Here is a 26,628-nt window from a genome sequence, read left to right as displayed (position 1 = left end):
GACTCGCAGCATCCACCTTTGAGTACCAGACGAGGGTTTGAAATCAGAGTAAGGTCCTTGGAATCAGAATAAGCTCTTGCTTTTGAATGTATTCAGGCACTGGGGAGATCCCAGGTGAGGCCGAAACCTTGTTCTCTGAGATGAGTGCATGTTACTGAAGAGCTTGCAAAATTGTGCTTGTGGCAGATTTTGCAAGATGGGCACCTGTGAGTGCAGGAAACAGGACTGAGCCCTAGGCGTGTTTTTGTGACATAATGAGATCACTTCAGCCTTGTTTTCAGTGGAGGAAGATAAAATTACCTTCCAGGGGCTTCCTTTAATCAGTTATGACCACAAATTAGTAATGAATCTGTGGTGCTGGAAGCAGAACCCACCCCATTGCTGTGCCTGCTCGTGGGCTCTTCGTGGCACCATCCTTGAAACGTGTTTGCTTTCTGGTTATGGATGGAGGTGTCAGCGCTGTGAGCTCAGTGTTCCTGGTTGCTTTTACTGTGGACCTACTCGCTGGTGTAATATTTCACCTTTCCTGTTCTCAAGGGTGTTTCCCCACTAACCATGGATATCACTGCTGAGTTAAAGTACTGCTCTGTAAGGCTGGTGTCCCAGTTCGTTATGCCTGCAGTATTGGCAGTTACTGGTGTTGAGCAGCCAAGCTTCCTAATGCATCGCAGAATGGTTTGGGTAGGAAGGGACCTTAAAGATCAACCCCAGCCAGCCCTGTTCAGTGCCAAGATTTAGATGAGATTATTGAGATGAGCTCTGAGGCAGAAGCTCTTCGCTGTGAGGGTGCTGAGGCGCTGGCACAGGGTGCCCAGAGAAGCTGTGGCTGCCCCATCCCTGGCAGTGTTCAAGGCCAGGTTGGACACAGGGGCTTGGAGCAAGCTGCTCCAGTGGAAGGGGTCCCTGCCCGTGGCAGGGGTTGGAGCTGGAGGAGCTTTGAGGTCCCTTCAACACAAACTGTTCTGTGAGTCCATGAATATCTAATCTAAATCTGTCCTCTATCAGTTCAAAGCCATTCCCACTTGCCCTGTCACTGCATGCCCTTGTAAAAAGAAGGTATAGAACAGAACTGTAAGAGGGAATACATTAGTAGCTGCCCCTCCAAAGGCTCCTGAAAGCCAGGAGTGAGGGGTAGGAAAGATGTCTGGAAGCCATTAGAAGAAGGTGGAGCTGCCTGGTGCTGATGCGGGCTCTGCAGGTCCTTGTGCTCGGATGCAGGGATAACACAGTGCTGTAGGTGAGACCTGAGGAGCAGCAGCACCCTGGGTTCCCAGCCAGCTCCGGCCCCAGGAGGGGCTGCTGCCACCCTGCAGTCCCTGCAGAGAAGTGGCTGGAGCAACCAGGAGTGATGTTGTGGTGAATGCCCTTCCTCTGCTGTGAAATATTTATTGAAACAGATGTAGTTGGCTACGGTTTCTGTTTCTGGCTCTCTGTGCTCGAGGAGATCAATAGGCAGATAAACAGTGTGGTCTCTAAAGTTGGAAGTGGCTTTCTTTTTTAACCAGAACAAAGAGCATTCCCTGTCCGGGGACATGCTCCAGCACAACGCAGAGCGGATCAACACTGGCACCCAGTGTCTAGATAGAATCAGTTCAAATCTGGGTTCCCAAATCTGACACCCTTTTTTCATGCTGATGCCTTGGCTTTCAGTCTTGATGTGCACACCACAGTGACGTGCTTAATCTGCTATGGCAGCTGAAGTCTCCGGGGCTGCGGTTTTAATTCTGCTTTCGTTTGGTTCCTGCAGTTGTCTTCTGGTGCTGATAACCACTGCAGGGTTGCTTTCCTTGGCTTGGCTTTTATGTTACAGCAAGGTGCAGGTCTTTGTTTCCCATGGAGCTGTTAACCCCAGCTCAGGGAGGAAGAGAGAAAAGAAATGTAAAAGCAGCCTCCTCCCCAGGGAAGTTTTTTCAAGTTATTCTGCAGCTGTTAAATGCCAGTTCAATGAAGCCTTTAAACGTACACTTAAATCCATTCCTGCTAAGCAGAACACTTAGCCACCTACTTTAATTTAAGCTTGTGTTCAAGTGTTGTGGCACTGGAAAGCAGCAGGACTGGAGCATGTTCACAAAGATAATCACATTCTCAAGTGCCTCGCTGATTAGGCTCCTGATGCAGGAGAGCATCCCAGGTTGGGGTGGTATGTGAGGACCACTGGGGCTGGGAACGAAGCATCTGCCGATGTCCGAGTGTCTTCCAGCACAGCCGTGTTCTTTAGGGCCCAGCAAAAGATCTCTTCAGCCAGGGTCAGTGGCTGGGTCTTTGTTCCAGCCAGGTTTCCTCTACTGCACTCACCAAGCAATGACTTTCATTTGAAAGTATGAATTGTGAGTGGTGTGAAGTCCCAGATGTGCAGGATCCCTGCTCGGTGCATCCCTGCAGGTACCCAGGATTGTTGCTGTATCCCAGGATCTTACTGCTTTTACGTTTTAAATCTCTGCTGTAGTGGGATGACTAAATCAAATCTAAATTAATCCTCTCTCGGCTCGCTGGGTACTCGGGGCAGCTGCACTGAAGTTGCTGCAGCGCATTCCAGGAAGGTAAATTGAAAATTGAACATGAATTTCCAAAAGAGCCTTAGAATACTACCACAAAAAAGATGGATGATGAACCATTCTGGCCTGTTATTATCCAAAAGTAACTGTCTAGCTGCTCTTTAGTGAACAAAGAAATATTAGAGGGGAAAAAATAGGTTTCCATCCAGCTTTATCTCCGTTGCCTGTACTGGAAACAAATCATGACATAAAAAAGGATAAAATGAAATGAAAAAGATAGCGTTTATTTCCTTTCCTGCAGCACACACTGGACACTTACTTATTCTGAAGGTTAAAAATCTTCTGAACTAAAGCAGATTGCATTAAAACCCTGGTGGAAGCTATTAGGGAGTCATGGAGTATCCCTGTGGTTCTTGCCCCAACAGTTATGGATGAAGAGAGAGAGGAAATCGGTCCTTGTGGATCTCCCCCTGCCACTGGAGCTCACATTGCGCTGGCCAGAGGTGCCCTGTCCACATCGTGCACGGGAGCCTGATTAAGTTTGGAAGCAGTGATGGAAATAGGTTCTCCTTCAAGAATCTGTTTCTCTCCTTTAATGTCTAGGAAGGTAACAAATACAGTGCAGTGACATCCTGCCCTGCTCAGCCCAGTCTGGATCTGTGGCAGAAGGGACCTCTGTTTCCCTGGGGTATCTTGACTTCCCACCCCTTCTAGTTTCAGGAAGGGCATGAGAACCAAGAGAAGGGTTAAACAAAGCGTAGCAGAGGCTGATTTGGAGACGAGTGTGCAGTGATGGCTGAGCCAAGTAGTTTAAGTCAATGGTTTTGTTATTTTGCTTGGTCTGTGTAGCATCCTTTCATTGGGATTTATAAATTATTCCTGCTGTAATAACAGGATTGAGGAGCTGGAAGTGCCTGCTCTGGCATGGCTTGCTTGCTTTCCTCGCTGGTTTTTTATTAGGAATGAAAATCAGTTGGGAATGAGGAGATAATGTATGGCCTCTTATCATAAAAGTTGCACTTCTAGATAAGATTTCAAGGTTAGAACAATGATAGCACTGAAATATCTGTTGTAAACTACCATAGATAATTCAAGCAATAAAAAAGCTGCTTTTAGCTATGTAAATAGGGTAATAGACTGGAATGCAGGATCTGGATGTATTAAATGTTGGGGTTATTTTATATTCGAACAATATATAGAGAAAATGGAGCTGAAAATTAATTTGAATAGGAAAGGGAGAAGATTTCTCTTTGGAGTGGTGAGCCAGCGAGGGATGGGTTGGAGTCTGCATGGTTTGAAAGTCCCTGAGCTGCTTAAGGTAGCAGGAAGCTCTCAGTGTGATGAGCCGGATGAGAACCATTTCTCTGCCTCTTTCCCTCTTTTTCTCCTGACAAAAAGAGCGATGGGGTTTGGGGAGAGGCTGATGTAATTAGGCTGGATGCGTGGTGATGGTGGGATGCTGGCCAAGGGTGCGTTGAGTCACATCTAATGACTTCAAAACTCCTAATTAATTTCGAATGAACTGGAACGAGGAGATGCGGCTTGACAAGAACTGGGGTTTGAAAGCTCATGTTGGAAACTGCCAGGGTAGTGATCCTGGGCAAGGGGGTGGGCAAAGAGGGGAAGAGCCTGGTGAGAAGGGAAGAAACAAATGAGGCAAGAAATCAGTGAATGGAATGAAGCTTCTGGTGCAGATCAGTTGTGGGAGCTCTGAGCTACTTGTTAGCAGCTCCCAGCAGTGGATGGTGGAAACCTCTCAAATCTGTTGTTTCCATTTCCAACTTGTTCAGTTCATTTTCAAGCAGTGCACTGAAATCTGAGAGACGCCTGGTTTCGTACTAACAGATCAGGCTTCATGAGGGAAGCACATCTTCATTGCTCTGTAAAAGCTCTGCAGCATGCAGGTCTTGGATGATGTGCTCAGGGTGAGATGAAGGCTAAGAGATAAGTCAGTGGAGCATGCGTGGGTTTGAAAGGACGGGACAAAAGGGGCCCAAACTGAAAGGCAAGAGATAGAAAAGCAGGGTGAATTTGGAGCAGAAGGGAATGAAGTTGGGCAGAGGTTGCTCTTGTGCCCTACAGGTTTCTTTTTGGCTAGGAAGCGGATTTGAAGGTTAGACTGAAAACTGCAGAAGGTGGGAAAGCTTTAGGTTTTGGTTGGTTTTCCATGTCCTCGCACTTCAGAGTTTTTACTGAAAAGATGCCACTTCTGCCTTGCTCTCAGATCATCGTGTTTCACATCGCCTCTTGAGACAGTTGGAGTTCTCACCAGTCTCCTCTCCAGAGTTCTCTGGTCTGGTTCTGTTTGTGCCTGTGCTGACAATTAACACCATGATTATGGTTCTTTTACTGTGTCATCTTGAAGTGAGGTCTCCAGGGCAGTATATCTGAATAGCTCTTGGGACAGTGATGTCTGAGGTATGTTGGAGACCTCTCCAGGTGCAACTGCAGTAGAATAATCCTATTTCCTCTGTCAGAAAATAAGATAACAGTTTGGCAGCTGCTCAAATCAAGACAAATGAAATAAACTGCTCTAAATTCATCATGGAAAGAAACAGACCTAGCTACAAAATGACTAACAGGACCTTCTATTCATCTGTACAAATCTGGTGTGTGGCTGCATTCATTTCCATACAATCACTGGAAAATATTATGTTGATTGCCGGGAACAAATCTTTTATGGGGAGGAAGAAAATCCATGCTACTAATCTACAGTGGAATTGGTAAATGGGTAAGACAAAGCTTTAATAATATTATTCTGTGCGACATCTGATGTAAATAATACAGTTCTATTAATCTCTCGAGCGATCAGAGCCTGGCTGTTAGAGGCAGCCAAGTATGAGCAATAGTATTATCTCTTCTCGGGAACGTTGGAGCAGAATCCCAGATCCGTTGCAGTGAAAGCAGTGACTGCACCAGCTCAGGGAGTCACACTCGGCAGTGAAGCAGGGCACGGGCTGCCCGTGCTGGGCTGGGGTTCAGGAGGACCTCTCCAGAGCCTCTTTGGACTCCACCTCGCAGCCGGGCTGTGGGAGGGTTTTGGGAAGCTGGGGATGTTCTGTCCTTGGACTCTTCCCCATCCCACCGCAGGGATGGTGACCTCCATCAGCTCATGGTCGGGGCTGCCCAAATCCATCTTCTGCTCAAGTGCCTCAGGGGCATGACTGGCAGCGCATCCTGCGGGCAGCTCTGCAGCACTTGTGCTCAGCCCAGCTCTGGATGTAGCCCCACGGAATGCAAAGCAATCCAGGAGTTCGCGCTGCTCCCTCTGGGAGCACGTGTGTGCTGGCTGTCCTGTAACAGGGCATTAGTTAAGGCAGCCAAATGAAGCAGAGTTTTTAAATGAGAGCCTGTTTTCGGGAGTGCGATTGGAGGATACCATTGCAGGTCAGGGTTGTCTGATTCCTCACAGTTCATTGAGAGCAGCGAGTGTTAGCAATTGACTTTTAGAAATGGTAGGTTTTTATTTATAGTGAAGTTTTAGTCATTCATTTTAAAGGATGGAAGCATAAAGCAGGAATGGGTTCATTTAAAAAAAATTGGCATGGGTAATTTAATTAAATTGGGGTTTGAAGTCTCGTTACAGAAAATGAAACGTTTCTGCACTGCTTTTCAACCCATCTGATGTGTTTGATGGCATCCCCCCTTACGAAACCCTGCACAGAAATAGTAACGACCATGTGAACGTTGCTGCTGAACTTCCCAGCTCCAGGAGCTTTGTGCAAGGGTGTAAATAGTGCTCTGGGGCAGGGAGCAGGGGAAAGAGCCTTGTCTCTTGGAGCCTTACCTGTGGAAGGTGGCCTGGGGAGACAGGAGCCCAGCGCTGTGTCCTCGGGGTGCTGGCTGTGCTCTCCTGGGCTGCTCCTCTGCATGCAGATGGGTGCTGAGAGCCTGGGGTCACAGCAGAAATGAAAAGAGCTGAAGCAGTGCAGGAGTGGAGATGAATGTGCCATTAAAATTAATGAAGGTTAAGGTGGTAGGGTTGTATTTAATGTGGAAGTGGGTTAGCTAGAAAACAAGGTGGTCTGGCTGGATGCAGCATAATCCTGTATTCATTACAGATTAGACTGTAATTTCCCTTGCTGTGAGGGATGCTGTCAGTGTGCTTGCCTTAGAGAGCACTCTGGCACTGGGGCTCACCCTGAGGAGGCAGCTGGGGGCTGCTGGTGGAGGGAGATAAAGCAGGGAATGTTCCAATCTCGATCCCATAATCCTAAAGCTTTGTACCCCGGCAGGACAGAAAGGTAAAAGGTAGAGCCTTTGCATCATTTAGCGTTAGGGATTTATGCTTCACTCCACATGCTTACACACAGTTTGGGTTGTATTTTATTCTGCTGCATGCTGTCTACACTAGCATATCATTTTCCTTTTAATCTTCCTCTTTTCCTTGGCAGAGCTGCAGGCTAAACCTCCCTTTGCTCGTAGGAATTCATCTGGTTTTGTTCGTGCCCGTGACAAAATTGCTTCCAGTGAGAAACCATCTCTCAGCTTTGAATGACCGTGTTTTCCTTCCTCTGATGTTTCAGCCTTAATGAAAAAGAACTACAATACAAGATGCTGCAGATGGGCCTGATTCAAATTTGATTGTGTCGTTCCTAGGCTTGGTTGTCCTTATTGGGTTTTATATTGGGCTCTAAACCCATGATTTGAGTGAATCTTTTGGAAGTGGCTTGTGGAAGCCTATAGAGTTTGCTTTAAATTCTGTGAAACTGCTGTAAGAGGCGTTGGTTAAGGATTTACCTGCACTTTAGCTGCAACTTCACCACCTCATATTCAAGTATTCTATATTCTTTCCAGTGCAGCCTATTTTTGGACTGTATTTTCCTTCAGTGGAGCTGGGTCCATTCTTGGGAGTCCGGTTCGATGCGTATGCATGAAACGTGGATTAAACCACAGTGCAGTGAAGTATAAATCCTGGTGGGCTGAAATGCTGCCCTTTTGCTTAGGCAGTAGCAGAACCAGTAATTAGCAACTGTCTTCTGTGTGGTTCTGAGGTACAACAAGCTCTGCTTACATTGCACATTGAAGTGCCCCACAAAGGCTGAGTGAGAAACAGAAACCCCAGTCACCTGCGGTTGTGTTAAATAGAACTGCAGGGGGGAGAGGGAGCCTTTGGTTTAGGAACTTTGGTCAGGAAATTGGATCTTGCTTCTGACTGAAGCTCGGGGAGTGAATTTTGCTTCCTTGGTAGAAATGGGACTTAAATGTTAATGGTAACTGGCCTGATGAATGTGGGTGCAATCCAGTGGGGCGAGCTTTGTGGTTATTTGCTCTTCACGTTGTAAGTGATGCATCTGCTGTGGGCTGAGCCTTCCCTTGGGATCCTTCACCTGGCAGCTCGGTTCCAATGCGCTGTCTCTAACCAGAAACAACTTTCTTTGGCAGTTCTACCAAGTCATACGTGCGGAAATCCCGGAAGGCTGCAGAACGGGATTCAGCAAGGGACCACGTTCAGCATCGGGGACAAAGTGAGGTACAGCTGTAATCCAGGCTTCTTCTTGGAAGGACACGCCTTGCTCACGTGCCAGGCCGGTTCGGAAAACAGTGCCTCCTGGGATTTTCCTCTCCCCTTCTGCAGAGGTAAAGTGAATTCTCTTTGCCGGGAACAAGCCCCAGTGAACCTGGATTTAAGGAGCTATTTGGGGGTGGGAAAAGCTTCACGGACTGTAAGCTTGATGTAAAAGACTTGAAAACTAAACACGCTGTAGTTAATATTGAGGTTCCTTTTTACTGGATTCCTTAAACCTGCCAGGGTTTGTGTCAATAATAGGGGGGCTCTGAAGTGCTCAGTGTGTTCGAAGTGCTGCGCAGCTGCTTTAACTTCAGTGTCTTCAGTTCTTTCCTCATTTCAGTTTCAGAATTGGGCCATCCCTGGCAGTGCTCAAGGCCAGGTTGGACATGGGCTTGGAGCAAGCTGCTCCAGTGGAAGGTGTCCCTGCCCGTGGCTGGGGTTGGAGCTGGAGGAGCTTCAAGGTCCCTTCAACCCAAACCAGTCTGGGATTCTTTGCCTAAAGTCCATGCAGGGAGGGGGAAGCAGGAGGAGCATCTGTAAGATAAGGCACCTACCCAGGATCGTGCGGGTTTTGTAGCTGAAATACTAGAAAATGAATTTTCAAGTACTAGAAAATGAAATACTAGAAAAAAAAATTACTGCTTTCTGCAGTGTCAGGCTGGTTTCCCTCATGGCACGCTCCACAGGCATTGTGGTGCTTTGTCTGGGGGGTTGCAGCAGCAGCCTTGGACGAGGGATGCTGTACAGAGGTGAAACCTGGCTGTGGTTGAAGGGGTTGGCCAGCTCTCCTGCGAGCCCTTTTAAGTAGGGAAACTTAGATCCCTTGACCAGGATAGAGACCTTCTTGCTAATCCTCTGGGGTGACGAGGAACTAGAGAATCTGTAAACATGGAAGTGTCGGTGGTGTTATACCAAAACAGTTGCTGCTGTTTGAAGTCTTTTCGCCTCAATTCCTTGTGTACTTCAGCAAAGCATCTTACATTGATTCTTTTTATTGACTCTGCTTGTGCAATCAATCAGCAGTTCTAAGCTGTGGCATAAATCTTGAATTTAAAGTGAGCAAATATTGTTTGCTTGGTGTGTTTTTAATGCTTGCTTGAATCGGTTACACAGCAGTAATCATAAACCAGTCTGTGATTCTGGGTTGGAAGGGACCTTAAAGCTCCTCCAGCTCCAACCCCTGCCACGGGCAGGGACCCCTTCCACTGGAGCAGCTTGCTCCAAGCCCCTGTGTCCAACCTGCCCTTGAACACTGCCAGGGATGGGGCAGCCACAGCTTCTCTGGGCACCCTGTGCCAGCGCCTCAGCACCCTCCCAGGGAAGAGCTTCTGCCTCAGAGCTCATCTCAGTCTCCCCTCGGGCAGGTTAAAGCCATTCCCCTTGGCCTGTCCCAGCAGACCCTTGTCGAAACTGATGCCCCAGAGCCCCCAGTGACAGTGGGTTCTGGTACACTTCAGAATAGAGGAACATTCAGTTCTGGTGCTCGCATCAGTGCTGTGGGAATTGCTCTGATGGCAGCAGAACACGCGCTTGTTCGGGTGCGCTGTGTAGCAAAGTGCCTGCAGGTTCCTGGAGGTTGCTGCGCCTTTCTCACAGATCTGGTCCCCATCCTTCAGGACTTTACCTCGGGTAAAACTTGCAAGGCATTTTTTTGGCAGCAGGAGCCAGAATGTTCTCATGTAACATTTATATCTAGTTCCAGGAAAGCAGAAAGTAGCAAAGACAGTCTGCAGACGAACTTGCTGAATGAGAAAATCAGCTGAACTGCTTCCCCCAGCAGTAGGCTTTCAGCAGTCAGATGTTTGTGCTTGGCTGGTAAACAGACTGTAGTTGTTGCAAGGGGCAAAAGGCTTTGCATCCTGACAGCTCTATGCCACCTTCTGCAGGGAAAATAATGCTTTTGGAGCTCTTGCCTGAAGGAGGATATGTATTTCCCTGAGAAAAGGCCTTCATAGCTTATAATTGATAATAGTATTAATTACTAATGTAATATCATAAATAATTATTAATAATGGCTTACTGGTGATTGTCACCTGGAAGTTTGTTAAATGTCTTAGTACATATTCTTTTCTAATATGCTTTGGGGATGGGTCACGCTGGTGGGTCAGATCCTGACAGATGGAGGCAAGAAGTGTCCCTTAGCACTGATGCTAAAATCCCAGAAGCTGCTTTGGGAATAAATAGACTTGGCCAGTGTCACTGCAGAGGCCAGCGTTTCGTCTGGGGACTCTGCCCTTTCATCCTTCCCCTCCTCTCCACTATAATGGTGAGATAAGGGTTGAAAACAGTGCCGGTTTCTACCATGCTGATACCCTCTTCTGGTTTCATTTTGCTCTTCTGCTTTGGAACATCCTTTTCTCCGCGTTAGCGGCCTTGTCTCTTTCAGCCTTCATGCATTGAAATAATTGAAGATGCAAACAAATGCGTGGCAGAAGAGAGTATGCAACAAAGGTGTTTGGGAGGATGTGCCATGGCAGTGACGCTTTGAAGGAGTGCTGCAGCTCGGCTGCTTTTTCTGCAGAGGGTTGGTCTGCGCTCCCTTTACTCAATGCTCAGTTAGTACAGTTGGGTTTTTATGAAGGCCAAGTGTAGCCTCAGTGAGAAAGGGAAGTAGGAAGGAATTCCAGATGCAGGAAGAATGGCTTGGTGAGATGTGTCTGCGCAGAGGTGGTGAGGGAGCTGGTGCTGCAGCTCGCCAGTGGCTTTGAAAGCTCAGTTATATCAAAATTGATTCTTGCACTCTGAGCTAAAAGAGACTGTAAATTCCAAGTGCACAGACTCTGCTCTGGTGAGTTATGCTTCTTGCTTACGTGGCAGGAGGCATTAAGTGGCAGTGATCTCATTCAGGGAGCACCCAAGCAGCAGCAAATGCCATCTCCATGCTGGCCTGTGGAGCAGGAGCTGGGTGCTTCAGCTGAGGCTGCCCGGAGGAGAAGCTTGGCTGTGCCTGGTGGACCAAGTGTAACTCAGGTTTGCCTCAAGGACAGAAGGTCCTCAGCAGGTCTGGGTCAGGCTGTGAAATCTGGACTAAGCTGGCGCTTCCCCGTGTCCAAAATACCCGGAATGGTTTCCTCATTGTGTTTTGGTGGTTTTACACGCTCTCTGCCCAGTTGTTCTGTATGCAGAGGGTGAAATGAGGCCTTAGACTTCATCTGAACGGGGCTTTAAGCAGAGTCCTACAAGTCAAGCTGTATTTTTATCTTGACAGTTGGCGTGCTGGAGGCAAAACCCCAGCAGTCTTGGGATGCTGCTTCTGTTCTGCTGTAGCCCCAGAAGGTCAGCCTCACCTGGCTCTGTTTATTGCAAATAAGGCAAAATGGTGCATTTGAAAGGGGCAGAGGGTACCTGGGCACATCCGAAGCCGTTTTGTAACGCACCTTCACGCGCGTGCAGGGAAACCTTGGCCAGGTTGCTCGCTGATTTTAACTAGAACTGATAGGTTCGTGGCTGTGGCAGGCGCTGAGCGCAGAGCCCGTAACCCTGCGGAGCAGTTGAGCGCTTGCAGAGCTGCTTTTTAAGCATATCAAATATGTATAATCTCATTAAAAGGGGTCTGTCTTACTGGAACTCAAACAGCTGCTTAGCCTGCGCTGAGCCCAGAGTAATTGAAGGGCTGTGCAGGAAGACTGTACAAGACTTTAGAAGCGGTTTAAGCAGTAACAACCTCTGCAGAATTAGCAAGTGTCTGTTTAGAAGCGGGTGGGAAGGGAATGTGCTTTCCATCGGGTACCTTTTGCAATGTAAGTTTTCAGGGAATTCAATTAAAACCTTTCCTTAAATAATAAAACCAAAAAGGGCCAACCCAGCAGACTGCTGGTGCTGCTGCATCCTCTGCTGCTGTAAGGTAGCTTAGTCATGTGAAAAGTCCCCGTGGTTAAAATGTCTAACCTGTCACTGAGTCTGCATCCTTGAGCGTATTTTCCATCCTCTCCTGTACTGCAAGAACAACTTTAAATTACCAGCCCCAGACTTCCCAGACCCCCATAGTAAACGTGGTTGAGAACTTGCTGATAGGAGTTGCTGCTTCCAAATCCTCGTTGCCTTTGCTCTTGGGTGTGTTTAAGGGTTCTCTGTAGACCTGAGCTGCAGGAATCCATGATCACAGTGAGAAGCAAGTGTCCGGCCCAGAGCACCTGTGCCCTTGAACTTGGTGTTTGTGTGCAGAGGCTGGATTGCTTGCATCTGTTTCATGGTAGGTTAGCAGGACCTTGCTGCAGAGATTCTTTGAATGGTTGCCTAGGGCCAGGCAGGCAGCAGCGATGTTTGACGTGTTCTGTAGGAGGTAACTGCCCCTCTGGAGGAAAGTGTATCTTCAGAATAAATGGCTTATTATACCCGTGCCTTGCTGAAGCAGTTAATGACCTTGCTCCTGCTTTGCCGGTCTTGCTGCTGGGCGCGTGGTCTGGGAATGCACTTGGCGAGGAATCTTTTCTGCATCTCTTTCTTTCTAGCATCCGCAGGGGCAGTTATTCATGAGAAATTAGATTTGAACATTCCAGTAAACGGGTGAATTGTGCTTATCTCCTTTGGCTGGGATCCATTCATCCTCCAAAAAGCATTCTCATTCTGCCTGTCGGGGGGAGGCGTTTGGAAGAAGCCCTTTCACTTCTTGCATGGACCTTCTTTGGAGGTCCTGCTCTCAATCTAGTGTGTGATGCATTGAAGTTTGAAGGGTTTTCTGATGCTCAGACTAGATGAGAGATATTTCAGCCTAAACCCATGATTCTGATTGGACTTCAGTGTCTGTGGATAACTTTAATTTGCTGCAGCACAATTGCAGCAAAGAGATAACTCTGTAGTAGAACGCTGATTGGGATTTCTGTGGCCTTTTTCAGTGCTGGTTTTGGCTGCTGGAATGGCCCAGAAGCAGTTTTGTGGCTGCTGGAATGGCCCAGAAGCAGTTTTGTAGCTGCCTGCGTATCTGGGGTGTTGTAATCATATTTTTCCCTGCCTGCTGTGAGCTCTGCACGTGCCATCAGCACAGAAGCAGTTGCAAAGGGCCGGGGTGTCCACCAGGACTTAGAGGTGCCTGCACCTCCAACACTTCTCATTCTGCTGCTTCGGGTGGCTGGGCGCCCTGGGAGAGCAGATGGCCGGGGCAGGAGAAGCTGGCGTCTGTGCTTGTCTGATTCTGTCAAGTTCCTTGAGTCCTCGGCTGCAGGTTTCGGCTCTGCTGATAAACCCCACTGGCAGCACAAGGCACTAACACCAGGGAAGGTCTAAAACCTGAAGGACCCTCCTGCAGGATTGTGCTGCCCTTTCCCTAGGTGCCAGTGACCCCGTTGCACTCAACAAATGCTCTCCCCTGTGTTAAATTTGTTTGGAAGGGTTTGTTTTAAAAATAGATTGTATTGAAAAAAAATGGATGTAAAGCCCCAAGCTCCTTGACTAAAGCATCTGAAATGCTGCTCTGTAACACGTTGTAAAGCTAACAGGCTTTTCCTAGCCGCGTTCCAAAGAAATGCGGAGCTGATGCTGTTATGTATGAGAGGAGTGAGCCACCCAAATGAATCCCTGGGTTTCCTTTCTCTTCCTGCCCATGTTCTCTTGAGATGCTCCTCTGTTAATTGCTCCTGCTGATAAAATTCAGGTTATAAAAATGAAAGAGCCTGCAGCAAGCAGGAGATCCAGTATGTGACTGGGAAGTGTCTCTGCTGTGTTGCTGAGCGAGGAGTTAGTTACACTTTTACCACCGATTTCGGTAAGAACATAAAAAGAAATCAGAGCAAATAAAGACACGTAAGGCAGTGGTGTGGGATGCTCCACAATTTTCTATTAGATTTCTGTTAAATACCATGCTTGTACTCAGGGTCCTGTTGTCCCAGCCCTTGGGGTGTTGCTGTTGTTGATGAAGGTACTGAGATCTGTCTGGGTTGGAACCCAGCCTCTCTCCCCACTGTGAGTTTTCACATACCTGTGAATCCTTTCTTGGTCACTGAATTCCTGGTGGTTTTCCTCCTGCTTGGCTCCCTACACGGATAGGAGGGAAAACGGGAAACACCGCAGAGGATCCTCATCAGGAATAAGGGGTGGAACGGGAAGCTTGGGCAAAAACATGTGAGGAAATAGCATCCTGGCAGTGAGACGTGCGAGGCTGAGAGCCACCAGAAGCTCTGTCAGTTGGGGGGTTTGAAATGAGACTGAACAAATCCCTAGTAAGTGTGTGGTGGGGAATAAGCTGGCACTTGCCAGGAGGCACTGGCTGACCTGACTGGATTTTGCATTCCCAACATCGTTGTCTCTTAATAGTGTGCAGTAAAACACGTCCTGATGAAAACGATGGGGCTTTCAGAGCTTTGATTTGATTTGGGCTTTTTCTTTTTTGATGTTCTGCGTTATGCATTTGCAATATCTGATCAACTCACACTCTGTTTGCAGCTGATGATGCCTGCGGAGGGACTTTGCGGGGACAGAGCGGGATTATCTCAAGCCCTCATTTTCCCTTGGAGTATGGCAATAATGCAGACTGCACGTGGACTATTCTCGCCGAACCCGGAGACACTATTGCTCTGGTTTTCATGGATTTTCAGCTGGAAGATGGATACGATGTTTTAGAAGTTGCTGGAACAGAGGGATCTTCACTCTGGTAAGTTACTGCTGCCCACAGTTCGCAGTCATGTAGTACCCGCGCGTTTTGTGTGTGCAGATACAAACGTTATAGCGTGTTCAGAGTGAAGAGTTTGTGCCTGAAGGAGGGCAGTTCCCCGTTAGCTGCAGTCGCGGGTCACAGCTGCTTCCTTGTAACGAAACTCCCTGGGATGCTTTTTGTTTCCTTGGTAAACTTTGCAGGGACAGTTACCTCCTGTAAATCATGCTCTGCGCGGTAAGATTTCATAATGTAGCTGCTGAGAGGAAGTGAGGAGCTTGAAAACACGCAACCAAAGCAACCACCCAACACTTCAAAGCCCAGGAAAAGCCCCTCGGACATTGACTGCCCAAACCTTGCTTTTGCTGAATGGTTTTGTGATTATGACTAAAGCTGATGCTGACAAGTTGGCTTTACTGTTAATGAACTTCTGGCAAGCGTTTCTACAGATGGTTTTGTCCTTTAGGCAGAGGCTGTGCACGGAATTCCAATACCCTCCTCCCTTTGTCTGAGCAATGCTTTCAGAGATAGTGCTTTTATGTATAATGAATGCCACACTCTTCTGATATACAAGAGCTACCCAATGGTCAGGGCTGTGGGGTCTGAAGTGAGGGCTTGCAGAGTCTGATGTATTGCTCATGTTGCTTTTATAGCAAAGGACCGCTCTGCCTCTGGTTGATGTAGACAGGGTGATCTGCACTGAGTGCACTCAGCAAACAGCTAAAAGCCCTGGTGAGCAGCAAATGAAGGGAGTAGCCTTAAACCTGGCATCCCTCTGGAAGGGAAGAATTAAGCCTGTGAAATACTGAGGTGTTGCTGGGATCTTAGCAGGAAGCTAAATTAAGATTATTTATGCGGATTCTGTCACAACCACAAATAATGTTCATTTAAGTAATTTATGCGTGGCTGACAATTATGGGCAAATAGGGTTTGAATGTTTAGGATGTATTGATGGGAGAGAAGTTGCCATTTACCATGTACCAGTTGTTTACTGTTCCCAGGACCCTCTGAAAATTAGATGTTGCTGTTTCATGGAAAAAGACCCTGGGTTTATTAGCATGTATTAATATTTTAGGGCACTGTTGGTTTTTAGCCATTATGTACAGCAGCAGGGCTCAGTCGTCTGTGGTGTGTGGTAAAGATGAATGTAGCTAGTTAAGAAACATTATTCAGCCTGGAGGTGTTGCCAGTGCAGCACTGTGTCTTGTCATACCCAAAATAAAACAATGCCTGTCAGAGGGAACCTGCTGCAAAGAAATTAATAAACTACCCATAAATACAGCATGGTGGAACTTTAAAAACGGCAGCTTAGAAAGAGGAGCCCTCTGACTTTCAGTAGTGCTTGTATGTGCACATGCAGTCCTTTGGAGAGGAGATCTAGTAGCTGTTTTAAGGTAGTATGTTCTATGGACAGCAGTCTGGGGGCCTGTCAGAGGGGATAATGGCATATTTTCTTTCCTTATTCCCCACCTGTGCCCCTGTCCTGCATCTGTAATGATGCCTTTCCTCCAGATGTGGGAGCTGGATGAGCTCTGGGTGCTGTAACAGCAGCGGGCTCCTGTTCGATGGGGTGGTCCAGGTGAGATGTGCTGGGTCAGGGAGCAAAACCCAGGTCACACGAACACCAGTTTCATCCAGGGCTCCCAGATGCAGCCGTTTCTGCTTTGAGGCTCATCCTGCATCTTTCTAGCACCAGGAAACACAGGCAAGATAACCATAGCTGTCAATTCAAAGGGATCTCATTTGGTATTCTTGAGGAGGAAACTTTTCAGTCCCATAAGCAGAATTACAGAGAGTCTTATTTTGAATTCCAGTTTTCAGAGCTGGCCTTTGGCTCAGAGCCTGATAATTAAATTCACATTACTCAGTTTTCAATAATTTTTGCCCATAGGGGGGAAAAACTGGAGCTCCTATCTCCTTTTTAAGCATGTTGTGATATGATTCAGCTTGAACATATAGCAAAAACCCTTTTTTCCTCTCTGTCTATGAAAAGCTAGTTTTAATTATTGGTAATATGGCAGAAAGATTTGCAGCCAAATAAAGTGTTCTGTTGAAGCATCTTGCAGCTAAATATTTCATTTCCTAAGCATTATAAATAGTTTTAATCTTGTCTGAGATGTACCCAAATAAAATGAACTTTCAGCTGGGGTTTAGCTCCGATGTATTTCCAAGCTGTGGAATATCCTCTAATGGGGGTATTTATGAGACCCCTAACTCGGTGCATTAAGTAAGCTTGACTTGGCCTGTGCTTACTGGAAATCTCCTGCACTGTTGTTCATCCTCCCCTCTTTAAAAGCAGATGCTTTCTTGGGTTTTGATGAACCAGGTTCCCTTAACCCTCTTGCCTTCAGCAGTCTCCACAGCTGTGTCCAAATCCTGCAGTAAGTCTTGAAAGAGTAAGGGCATTGCAGGTCTAAGCATCCACGTGTCAAGCAGAGCAATAGGGGTTGAGTAGCTATTTGAGACATATTAATAAAATGACACATTTACAGCTCTTTTAACTGCTCTTGCAGCTTCTGTCATGGGACCTTGGGCCTGGGCTTCCTTGACAGGTGAGAAATAAAATTCTACTGAGCGGAGAACAGGAGGGGAAGGAAACAGCAGTGTGAAGAAGAGCCTGTCAGACTAGAAAGGACGGGGGGGTCTCCAGGCTGAAAGGAGAAATTGGAAGGATGGCAGTAGCTGCCCTCTTCTCCTTAGAGGTTGGCTGGAGTGGCCTCTCAATCACAGCCCGTCTCTACCAGGGCAAGGATGTACTTGGAGAGGGGTATGTGGTGTGTATATATATGTTATGTCATTGTTCCCAGACTTCTTCTTGTCTTCAAGACTTGGGGTTCTCTTCCCCCTCATTTTCTACTAGCTGAGAAACCAGAAAGGATCAGTGACATTCTTCTCAATAAATACATGTAAAAGAAGCAAATCCCTCAGAAGCTTGGGCTCCAGTCCCTGAGGGTTGTGCTCTGTGTCAGTACCTGTTCAGAGCTCACTAAATCTTGGGTGGATGCTTCTCAGGAATATCTGTGGATTACGGCTGTTTGTGGTACCCTTTTAAAGCTTTCTACCATGGCAAACATCCCTGTGGGGGCTCAGCTCCACTGAGAATAGCAAAGGGTTTCAAGCTGAGCACCCAAAATGTGCCGAGACTGTGTCTGATGAGAAGGAACTCTCCAGGCTGGTCCTGGGTAGCACTGAACCCCCTCTGCGGCAGGCATGTTCCAGCCTCATCTTCCCTTTAATAGCTCGGTGATTTCTCTGGAGCCTTGGGTAGGTTTGATTTGGTTTAAAATACTGTTCTTGTAGAGAAATTAGGATTGTGCTGTGGAGCAGTTGCTTGGCTGCACTCTGAGCACGCTTAATGGAGGGTAAGTTCTTGCTTTCTGTGGAGGCAGAGGTGCACATTTCCTCTGTTTGGGCATATTTGCTGCAGTTTAAGGAAATGCAAACAAGGAGAATGTGCTTGTCTGTCTCTTGCACTTCTTTCTGTCATCCATTCAGACCTCCTGTAGCTGATCTGGGACCTGTGTCTAATATTAGGCATAATGACTTGCATTATGATTATTAAAGCATTGTGCTGCTATTGCCAGGGAAGGGGGTGGGAGGAAGTGACTAATAATCCAGTTTACGTGTGTTTGCAGGAGTTGAGGAAGATCAAGTGTGCGTTTTGCTGGGTATAATGCAGGTATTTAGCAAAGAAGGTTTTTACAGTCATTACTCCCATAGAGCTGAAGCAGGTGAGGTGACTCTTGCTTCCCTATGATCCTCCTCTTGACTGAGTTATTCTACCTGATGGAACGCAGGTCTAACTGGGGGGGTTGCACCCTCTGTCATGTTGCCCCTGCTGCCCTCCCACTTGGTGAGCTTTTCCTTGTCATGTTCCCTGATTTTCTGTAACTAATCCCATGCTAAGTGAATGCAGCTGGAGAAGCAGGGCTGCACGTGGGTAACTGCCAAGCAGGGGAGTTTATTCCTGTCTGAATCCTCTTCTCTTCAGTCTCTCATCTTCATTTTGACTTTTCAGCCTTGGAGCCGTATTTTGCTTGCCTCACGCAAATGCTTTCCTTCTCCTTAGGACTATTTCTGCAGTTAATTTGGGTAGAATTTGGTTTCACTTTGTCTCTTAATTTCCTAGAAGCAAGCGTGCCTCGATGCATGCATGTGTATTTTGTATGACTTTTCTAGCCCAGTGATGTCTGATGTGAAAGCAACACGGGCATCTTGGTCTGCTTTGCTATGGTGCAGATGTTGAGCAGTGGATATAAGGGACCATGTGCTGGGGTGAGCCTCGGAGGAGAAAAATATCATAGTTTGTGTTGGAAGGGACCTTAAAGCTCCTCCAGCTCCAACCCCTGCCACGGGCAGGGACCCCTTCCACTGGAGCAGCTTGCTCCAAGCCCCTGTGTCCAACCTGGCCTTGAACACTGCCAGGGATGGGGCAGCCACAGCTTCTCTGGGCTGAGGACCTTTGGATTTAAGGTTCCTCTGGTTAATTGTAGAACATCTTCCTTTCTGGAGCTGAGCACAGGAAACTCCTTTCAGGCATCACCCTTTATGGAAAAGCATTTGAGAAGTTCTCTCTCGTTGCTGTGTTTCTGCAGAGAGTTGAGTTGGGGAGGAACTGGTGGAGGAATCACCTGTGCTTCCACAGCTCCTCTTCACTGCTGCTGACTTTATTCCTTCCCTTGTCATTATCTGCAGTTGACCCTTCCCTCCCCACCACCTCTGTCTGTCTGCCAAGTGGTTTCTGATACTCATTAAGGTTCTTCTATGCGAGATCTGCTTTGTGCTTCCCTCTTGATGCCAGGTAGTTGGTACCACTGGCCAGGCTAATGTGTCGCACGTCATGTGCTCTCCTCTAAGAGATTAGAGTACCTGTTGTTTAAGGTCACAGTTTCAGATGATGATCATCAATTGGCAAAGACTCCTCTGTGTGTGCTTCTAATGAACCAAGCTATTTTCTTTATATCAAAGCAGCTTCTGATCCTTAGATAGCAGTCTTGGAGCTTTCAGCATGCATTTTCATCTCAGACCTCAGCTGATTTCTACTGAAGTCAATGGGAAGACTTTGGCTCCAAAGGGCCGGTGAATTGTCACTTAGTGAAGTGGTTCCTTGGCTGCCACATTCCAGTTCCGGAGCCCTGGGTCTGCATCTGCTGCTGGTCCAGGTTAATGGGACAGCACTTGCAGGAATCGTGCAGGCTCTGCATTGCCATCACCAACTGCCAGCATGGGTGGGAGCCGGACAGGGACCCTCTGCCTGCTCCCCAGCGGCTGCTGTTCCTTGCAGGGCTTCTCTAAGCAGGTTGCCTGGTGGCTGCTTTAAAGTGGCTTTATCTCTCCCTTGCCACTTCCTTTCTGATTTCCAGTCAGTAATTGCTTTCATTTGAATACTGACAAGCATGATCCTGCCCAGGCTGCATGGGGCTGAGGACTGGAGCATTATTGTGTGTCTGAAATAACTTGTTTCATCATTAGTTAAAGCTCTGTAATGCAAGTGTGAAAGTTTTCCTGGGCAATGAATTAAGCTTCCTTATTGCAAGCCCTAGTTAACTAATGGGTACTTTATCTGTAATACTCAGCTGTTTTTCTACCATGGTTATGTTTTGCATAGGACTAGGAGTGAATAAGAAATGTGTCTGAAATGGCTTTTGAAATCCCTGCATAAAGGCCAGTTACATGTTCGCTGGGATCTGGAAAATAGACTTTGTCATTTGATTGATGCAGTTTAATTCTATTTTTTCACTCATTAAGCATTTATAATGCTTTTCATTAGAAACAAATCCTACACGGGCTTCAAAGCTGTGAAACGTTGCCTTAGTGGAAATGTTCCCCTTTTCTCCTAGAAGGTGTGTTCTCGGGGACACTTGGGAAGGTTGTTGGAAACCAGGCCTGTCCCCATTGAGGCAGCCGGCAGCTCTCCTTGCTGCTGGGGCTGTGGTGGTCCCTTGCTGCCTCTGGTGTGTTCCTGGGATGTACCAGCCTTTGTAGTTGCTGTCTGACTCTTCAGGCCTTAATTTTAATACAGATCTGCAGCATGGAGAACAGGATTTCATAGGTCAGAAAGCTGATGCCTGGCACGCGGTGCCTGGTTCTTGGTGGTAGCTGAGTGGCAGAGCTGGTTGTTTCCTTAGTGGATGCAAACCATCCAGGAGCATCTTGGTGGCTGTTTTGGAGTTAAAGGATCGATGATGCTTTGTACAACGTAGTTTCTGTAGTGTTGCACGTGGTCCTGGAGCTCCTGAGCCTCTTGCACTGCAGAAGCAACTGGGAAATTCCAGAAGAGTGAGGTGCTCAGGGTGAGATGGCATTTAAAGATGCTCCGTAGCGCAGCAGGTATGGCTGGCAGGGAAGGGAAGATCCCAGCTGTCCCCCAGATGAGGAGCACTCTGCTGCCAATCCATGCAGCCCCTTCCCAAGGGCGCAGTGTGGCCGAGCGCTGGGTGCAGGACTTGCTTCCCCTGCTCCTGCCTGCTCCCAGTGCTTCCCAGAGCCTGAGCGAGCTGCTCGCGTGGCAGGGAGAGGCTTCCTGTGACAGATGACAATGAGAGGCCCTCCTGACCTCTCCCACTCATGTTTCATTCAATAAAACACGATTAGATTTCATGTACCGCTTTCTGGCTAATCTTATTTTTCCATGCATTAATATGATTAATTCTGTTTGCTAGATAGCAGAGAGCATTTCATAAATATTCAGGCTGGCTTTTTAAGCCATGGCAAAAGATGCTTTTAGGCTGAAAATTACCCCAATCATGTTGTAATTATCCTTTTTTACCCTAATTTGTCCTTCTTTGTTGTTTGGTCACCTCGGAAGCAGAGTGAACCCAGTGTGAAGGCTACTGTTGTGTGGATGGCACCTCAAGGGATGAGGTGTGGGAATGCCTGTAGTGTGGGGGAGAATCCCTGAAGGTTACTCAGTGCAGAATTAGTATTTAGCTATTTGGGTGCTAGATGCAAACACGTGTTAAAGGGGGAAAAAAAGGCTTGTTTGCAAGAACCCTTGGTACCTGCAAGCTAAAGAGTTCTGTTAAACAGACCTCGTGCAGATCAGGGTAACACAATGGGCTGAAAGCTGGGAAAAATATTGGTCATCTCAAGAGTACCTTCTGGACGTGACCCAGCGTGTAAGTGACTGTATTGATTGTAAGCTGGTGAATAATACTGCTATTTGGCAGGGGAAGGAGGCTTCATGGATGTGCAAATGATGTCAGAGGTTGTAAAAAGTTGGACATCCAGGGTTCTCTTTAAGGCACCATGTCCTTGACACTGATTTCCCAGTTCAGGCAGGGATTTGGACACATGTTGGTGGGCAGGATCACTGGCTTCACTTAAAGGTGCTTCCAGACGTGTCTTTGCCTTCCCATTGTGTTTCTTCTTGTTCAGAAACCAACTCCTGCCATTGCTGGAGCCAGCTGAGGAGGTGCAGCTGCAGAGGGGTCTGCCTCCCTTTGCAGAGCTGTTTGCTGTGTTGAGGGAGTTGCATTTGCGTGTCAAAATCTGTCTGCCAGAGCTGATAATAGTCATGTTTTACACTGCTCACCCTTATCTGCAGCGTCGAAGTGAAGGAGCAGCGACAGCTCTGCAGCTGTTCCCGTGCTTTCAGAGACATCTTTCTGCTGGGGTTCCTGTGCGGACCCGTGCTTTGTGGATGCTCGCTTGTATTTGCGTGTTGTGTTAAAGAATGGAGTGCTTTGTCTTTGGGTGTCACCTGCTGCACTAAATGTATTTGAAATGACCTCTGCCTGCTGCGTTTCCTTCCTCAGGCTCCCTGCAGCTGCTTCCCACCTGCGCCCAGCTCCTGGAGCTGCTCTTGGTGTGCTGTCAGTGGAGTCACCACCGAGAAGCTCAGTCTGGTGCTGAATTGATCTCTCTAGTTCAAATTGATGTCTGGATGCCTGATGCTAACGTTTCTCATGTACTGTGATTACGCTCCAGCTCCCTTCTAACTTGCATTATATCCTAATTCATGAAAGTTGAGGAAGAACTGCATTTGCCATGGTTTGCTCAAGCTCTTGAGAAGTGTTGTTTTGTGACAGCGCTCGTGTTGTGCTTCTTGGCAAAGTGAGGCTGATATTAGCTGTGTTCCTTCAATCTGCGGTTTAGTGGTGGCCTTGGCAGTGCTGGGGAATGGCGGGTCTTGATGATCTTGAAGGTCTTTTCCAACCCAGTTGGTTCTGTGGTTCTGATCTCGGCAGGTGTGCGCTCTGTACACAGGCACAGGGAGGAACTCAGTTTTAGGAGAAGCTCCTGGTCTGATCTTCACACTTGAACAGCATCACCACCCTTCCCTATGTGTTCTTAGAGACAGAGGTGGGGAGGTGGAGAGTAGATGTGAAGATCGGGAGGAAAACTGCAGTGTTTCAGAGATCAGAGAAACACTGATGTGTTTCCCTGCAGTTCCTCTCAAGGGGACAGATTCATTAAGGTGTTACCAGGACCATTGTTGCAGCCATGGGAATGGAGGAACTATTCAGGTTAAGAATTAGTGTGTTTTCAGAGCTAGTCCATTGTATTTGTTAAGACATCCTGACGTATCTCTATATGTGACGTGTGTCTTGACAAACATGATGGAGTACAAAAGCGTACGGGGACATCCATCTGCCCCTGGTAGGGGAGTTAGAGCTAAATGGTCTTTGAAGTCCGTTTCAACCCAAAACCATTCTGTGACTCTCATTCTGGAATCAAGGGTTTGGATTCTCATGGCTGCTGTAGTTTGGTGCTGCTTGGCAGCATTTTGTTTTGTCAGGGCAGGTCGTGCTCTCTTTAGCTCATGCCAAGGTTGGTTTTGACAGTCTTGGCTGTTCTACAATATGGATGTTTTGATTCTTCCTCCCAGGGACCTTTCTTGGGTTGATGGTGGAGATCAGAAAGATGCCAGTGCATCAGTAAATATCAGAGGATTAGTAACAGAGAAAATGCTGTCAGCAGCTGATGACTCTTTCTGTCCACACTAAGCTGGAATTTTCCAGGACTGGAGAAGCAGATTATGATGCTCCACTGATGCCGTTCTGTGTAAAGGGCAATTCCTGCCTTGTAGGAGTCCAAAAGGGCAGCGCACAAGTAGCTGCTTCCCTGCCACTGTCGTGACCCACGATTTGCCATGTGTCAGTAAACTCTTAAGAGTTGCTTTGTCAGCAGTGACTGGAAAACTTAATGGTCCTTCTCCATGCTTTTCAAATAGGGATGTTGGTTTGATGCTTCCCAATTGGAGCACAGGGGAAATACCCATCTCTGTTCTTTCCTTTATCCCTTTGTCTTCATTCTGCACTTCTCTGATTTTTATAATCATCTTTTAAATGATGGAGCAGTTCAAATTAGCTCTTTTAGTCAGAATTACCTGCATTAAAGATCTCCCTTAAAAAGAAAGGCATAAAGGTAATTAATTGCTTCAGTTACCATAATGTGGCTTAGCTTGTGGGTTTCAGTTAGAAAAACCTGTTTTTGATAAGTCAGCTGTTCTTGAAAGGGAAAAAATAAAAGAGCTTCAGGCTGGAAGCTGCCACGAAGGAACCCTGAAATAAGGTTGTTCTCCCTCTAATGTAACAGAATAAATTACCACCATTGATCCTGGAGCAGTGCCCTGTGCTTGAGACAGCCGGGTGGGCAGAGGGGAGAGCACAGGGAGGAGGAGTTCTGCCCAGTCACAAATGCTTTGTATGATTTAAGAACCAAAGGATGCTTGTTCCAAGCCATGGTGGAATTTCTGGAGCTAGGAAGAAAGTCGAAGGGGAGAGAAAACTAAAGGCAAACTCTTGACAGAGGTTTCAGAGCCAGAATGGGCACTGTTGGATGACTGGGTGCTGCAGACCTACGTGGTGTGAGCAGCTCAGACCCCCGGGTAATGGTAGAAGGGTGGAAAGGGTGACCAAATGCTGGCTTCAGAACTGCAGGGAGCATCTCCCAGGCTGGAGCAGGCAGGGGGTGGCACAGGGTGATGCTCGGATCACAGGGCTCTGCTCTGCTCTTCCTTTTGCTTTCCTCCTGCTCCGTGGGGTTGTTAAACCTTCCTGTGCTCTGTGATCCTTGGGATGGGAGCTGCTGCTGGTCACTGTGCCCGTGTCCCGCTGCAAACCCAGGCACTGGTGCTCTAACACCCAATGAGCCATCCGTGGGTTTTACATCTTACGCTTTTAAGCGGTGCCAGAAGTGCAAGGGCCTCTTACTTCAAGCCAAGCGCAGGGGTTTTAAAGGCTCTCTGATTTCTTGTTGTAGGTAGCGGGCTGTAGGAGGTGTACTGTGGGAAGCGGCTCCTGACTGCAGAACATCCCGTACAGAAAGCTTGGGCAGCTCTGCCTGCTTTGCTGCATGCATGCACAGTCATTGCAGGTACAGGAGAGCTCACAGTAAAAAGCTTTGGCTCTCTTTAAACTCAGATGTGTGTGCTCTGACTTGAGCCTCGCCTCCGGTTTGAGGAAGAAAGCTCATAATCCTCTGTGTGGTCACATCCTGTCTACAACTGAAACCAGCTTTAAACCAGCAAACGTTGCAGCAGGAGGGTCTCTGCGTTGCTGCCCAGTGCCTGCCGTGTCCCCAGTGCCCCTTGACAAGAAACTCGAAAGTAGGAAGACCTCAAGTGGCTGTTATTCAGAGCATGTTGGCTTTGATGGCTTCTTCCTTAGACCTCTTAGGGAGCTATGGATTTTTAGCATGAAATTAATCTGTTGGTGTTTTTGTGGGCAGAATAAAACACCCATTCCATTCTGCAAGCCTGGAATGGGGATAAAACGGAGCTTACAATTAAAATTCATTTTGAAGCAAGTTAGCAGAGGTTTTGTTAATGTCTAACATCTTTATGGGTGCTATTCCTTGTAAATTTTGAACTAATTGAGTCCAGAGGGACACAAGAATAGATTCTGTGTTTGCTGTGGATGCCAAGGTTAGCTTTGCTTTTGGCACTGCTGCTCTTTCTTTGTGCAAGTTCTGATTTTAATAAGTTGCCAAGGAAGTAACTCGTTTGCTTTTTATGCCAAATTACCAAGAATCCATCTCAAATCTCTGAAAGGCTGCAGTGAATCTTTGGTACCAAAGACTTGATGCTGTTCGCCTCCAGACTCGGAGGTGCTCGTGCTGTGAAGTTCAGGAGACTTGAACTGGATTTTATTTGTATCCTGACATTCACCCTGAAGTTGTGAGGTTTCCTTACCTGAACCGTAAACCAGCCCAAAGTGTTTGGAATTGTGAATTTCGCATTTCTTCTCCTCCTTAAATATTTTTCCTGGGATCCTTTTCTGAAGCAGTTTATAGGTGGCAATGAAAGTAATGGAAAAATAAATCTGGGTGTGTGAATAAATGAGACCAGAACCTGACCTCAGCAGAGCTTTGAAACCTCCTTTACCTTGTAGGCTAGAGCATGTCAGGGTTTGCAGACGTAGTGGTTTGTAACGCTGTGCCCAGCACAGTTGTATTGCACCAGAGTTGAATCAATCAAGTGGGAATGTCCTTAAGAGGCTGCAGGTTCTGCCGTGGCTGCAGCAAGCCTCTCATGCTGCAAACAGTGGACAGCTTGGAATTGGTTCTTAATGGCTCTTTATTGATTGAACGGGTAGAAAGTTCATCTAAACTGTGGATAATTCTGGTAATTTCCTTGAAGATTTGACTGCTGTGGAGCTATAATTGCTGCACCAGGCTCTGACTTAAAAGTAGCAATGCTCATAACCCCATTAATGTACAGTGTGGCTTTCAGTAGTGAAGCTGCAAGGTTGCTTTGTGAGGCCACTTGAGCCACGGCATCTCTAGAACAGCCATGCCACTGTAACCTCGAACTGCAGGGGAGATGCTCAGGTCCTCATGAAACAGGGGGGACTTCAGCAGACCATGGGCTGGCTGCAGCCCAGGGTGGTGTTGCCCTGAGTGCTGCATGGTGATGTTAGTGGCTCATGTTGAGCCTTGTCCCCCAGGACGCTCAAGCCTTCCTCTGCAAAGCTGCTTTCCAGGCAGTGAGCCCCAGCCTGCGCTGATGCAGGAGCTCCTCTTCCCCTGGGCTGGAGCTTTGTTTCCCTTTGAACGTCCTGGGAGCTCTGTCTGCCCATTTCTGCACCCTG

The 26,628-nt window shown here is 47.4% G+C and overlaps 1 protein-coding gene across 4 annotated transcripts in view; it reads left to right on the top strand.

Moving 5' to 3' along the window:
- The window catches only part of CSMD2 (CUB and Sushi multiple domains 2), a 291,426-nt gene that overhangs the window by 86,823 nt on the left and 177,975 nt on the right, over positions 1-26,628 (top strand). For all 4 annotated transcript variants that reach the window (XM_062620680.1, XM_062620679.1, XM_062620678.1 and 1 more), the window contains 2 exons: positions 7,881-8,075; positions 14,386-14,593. In XM_062620680.1, coding sequence (XP_062476664.1) covers positions 7,881-8,075; positions 14,386-14,593 — 403 coding nt within the window. The remainder of the gene's footprint in view (positions 1-7,880; positions 8,076-14,385; positions 14,594-26,628) is intronic.

Source organism: Pezoporus occidentalis, unplaced genomic scaffold (genome assembly GCF_034315485.1).
Source record: "Pezoporus occidentalis ecotype Australia unplaced genomic scaffold, CSIRO_AGI_Poc_V1 ctg223, whole genome shotgun sequence".
Taxonomy (NCBI): Eukaryota; Metazoa; Chordata; class Aves; order Psittaciformes; family Psittacidae; genus Pezoporus; species Pezoporus occidentalis.
This window is presented reverse-complemented; position numbering and strand designations above follow the sequence as displayed.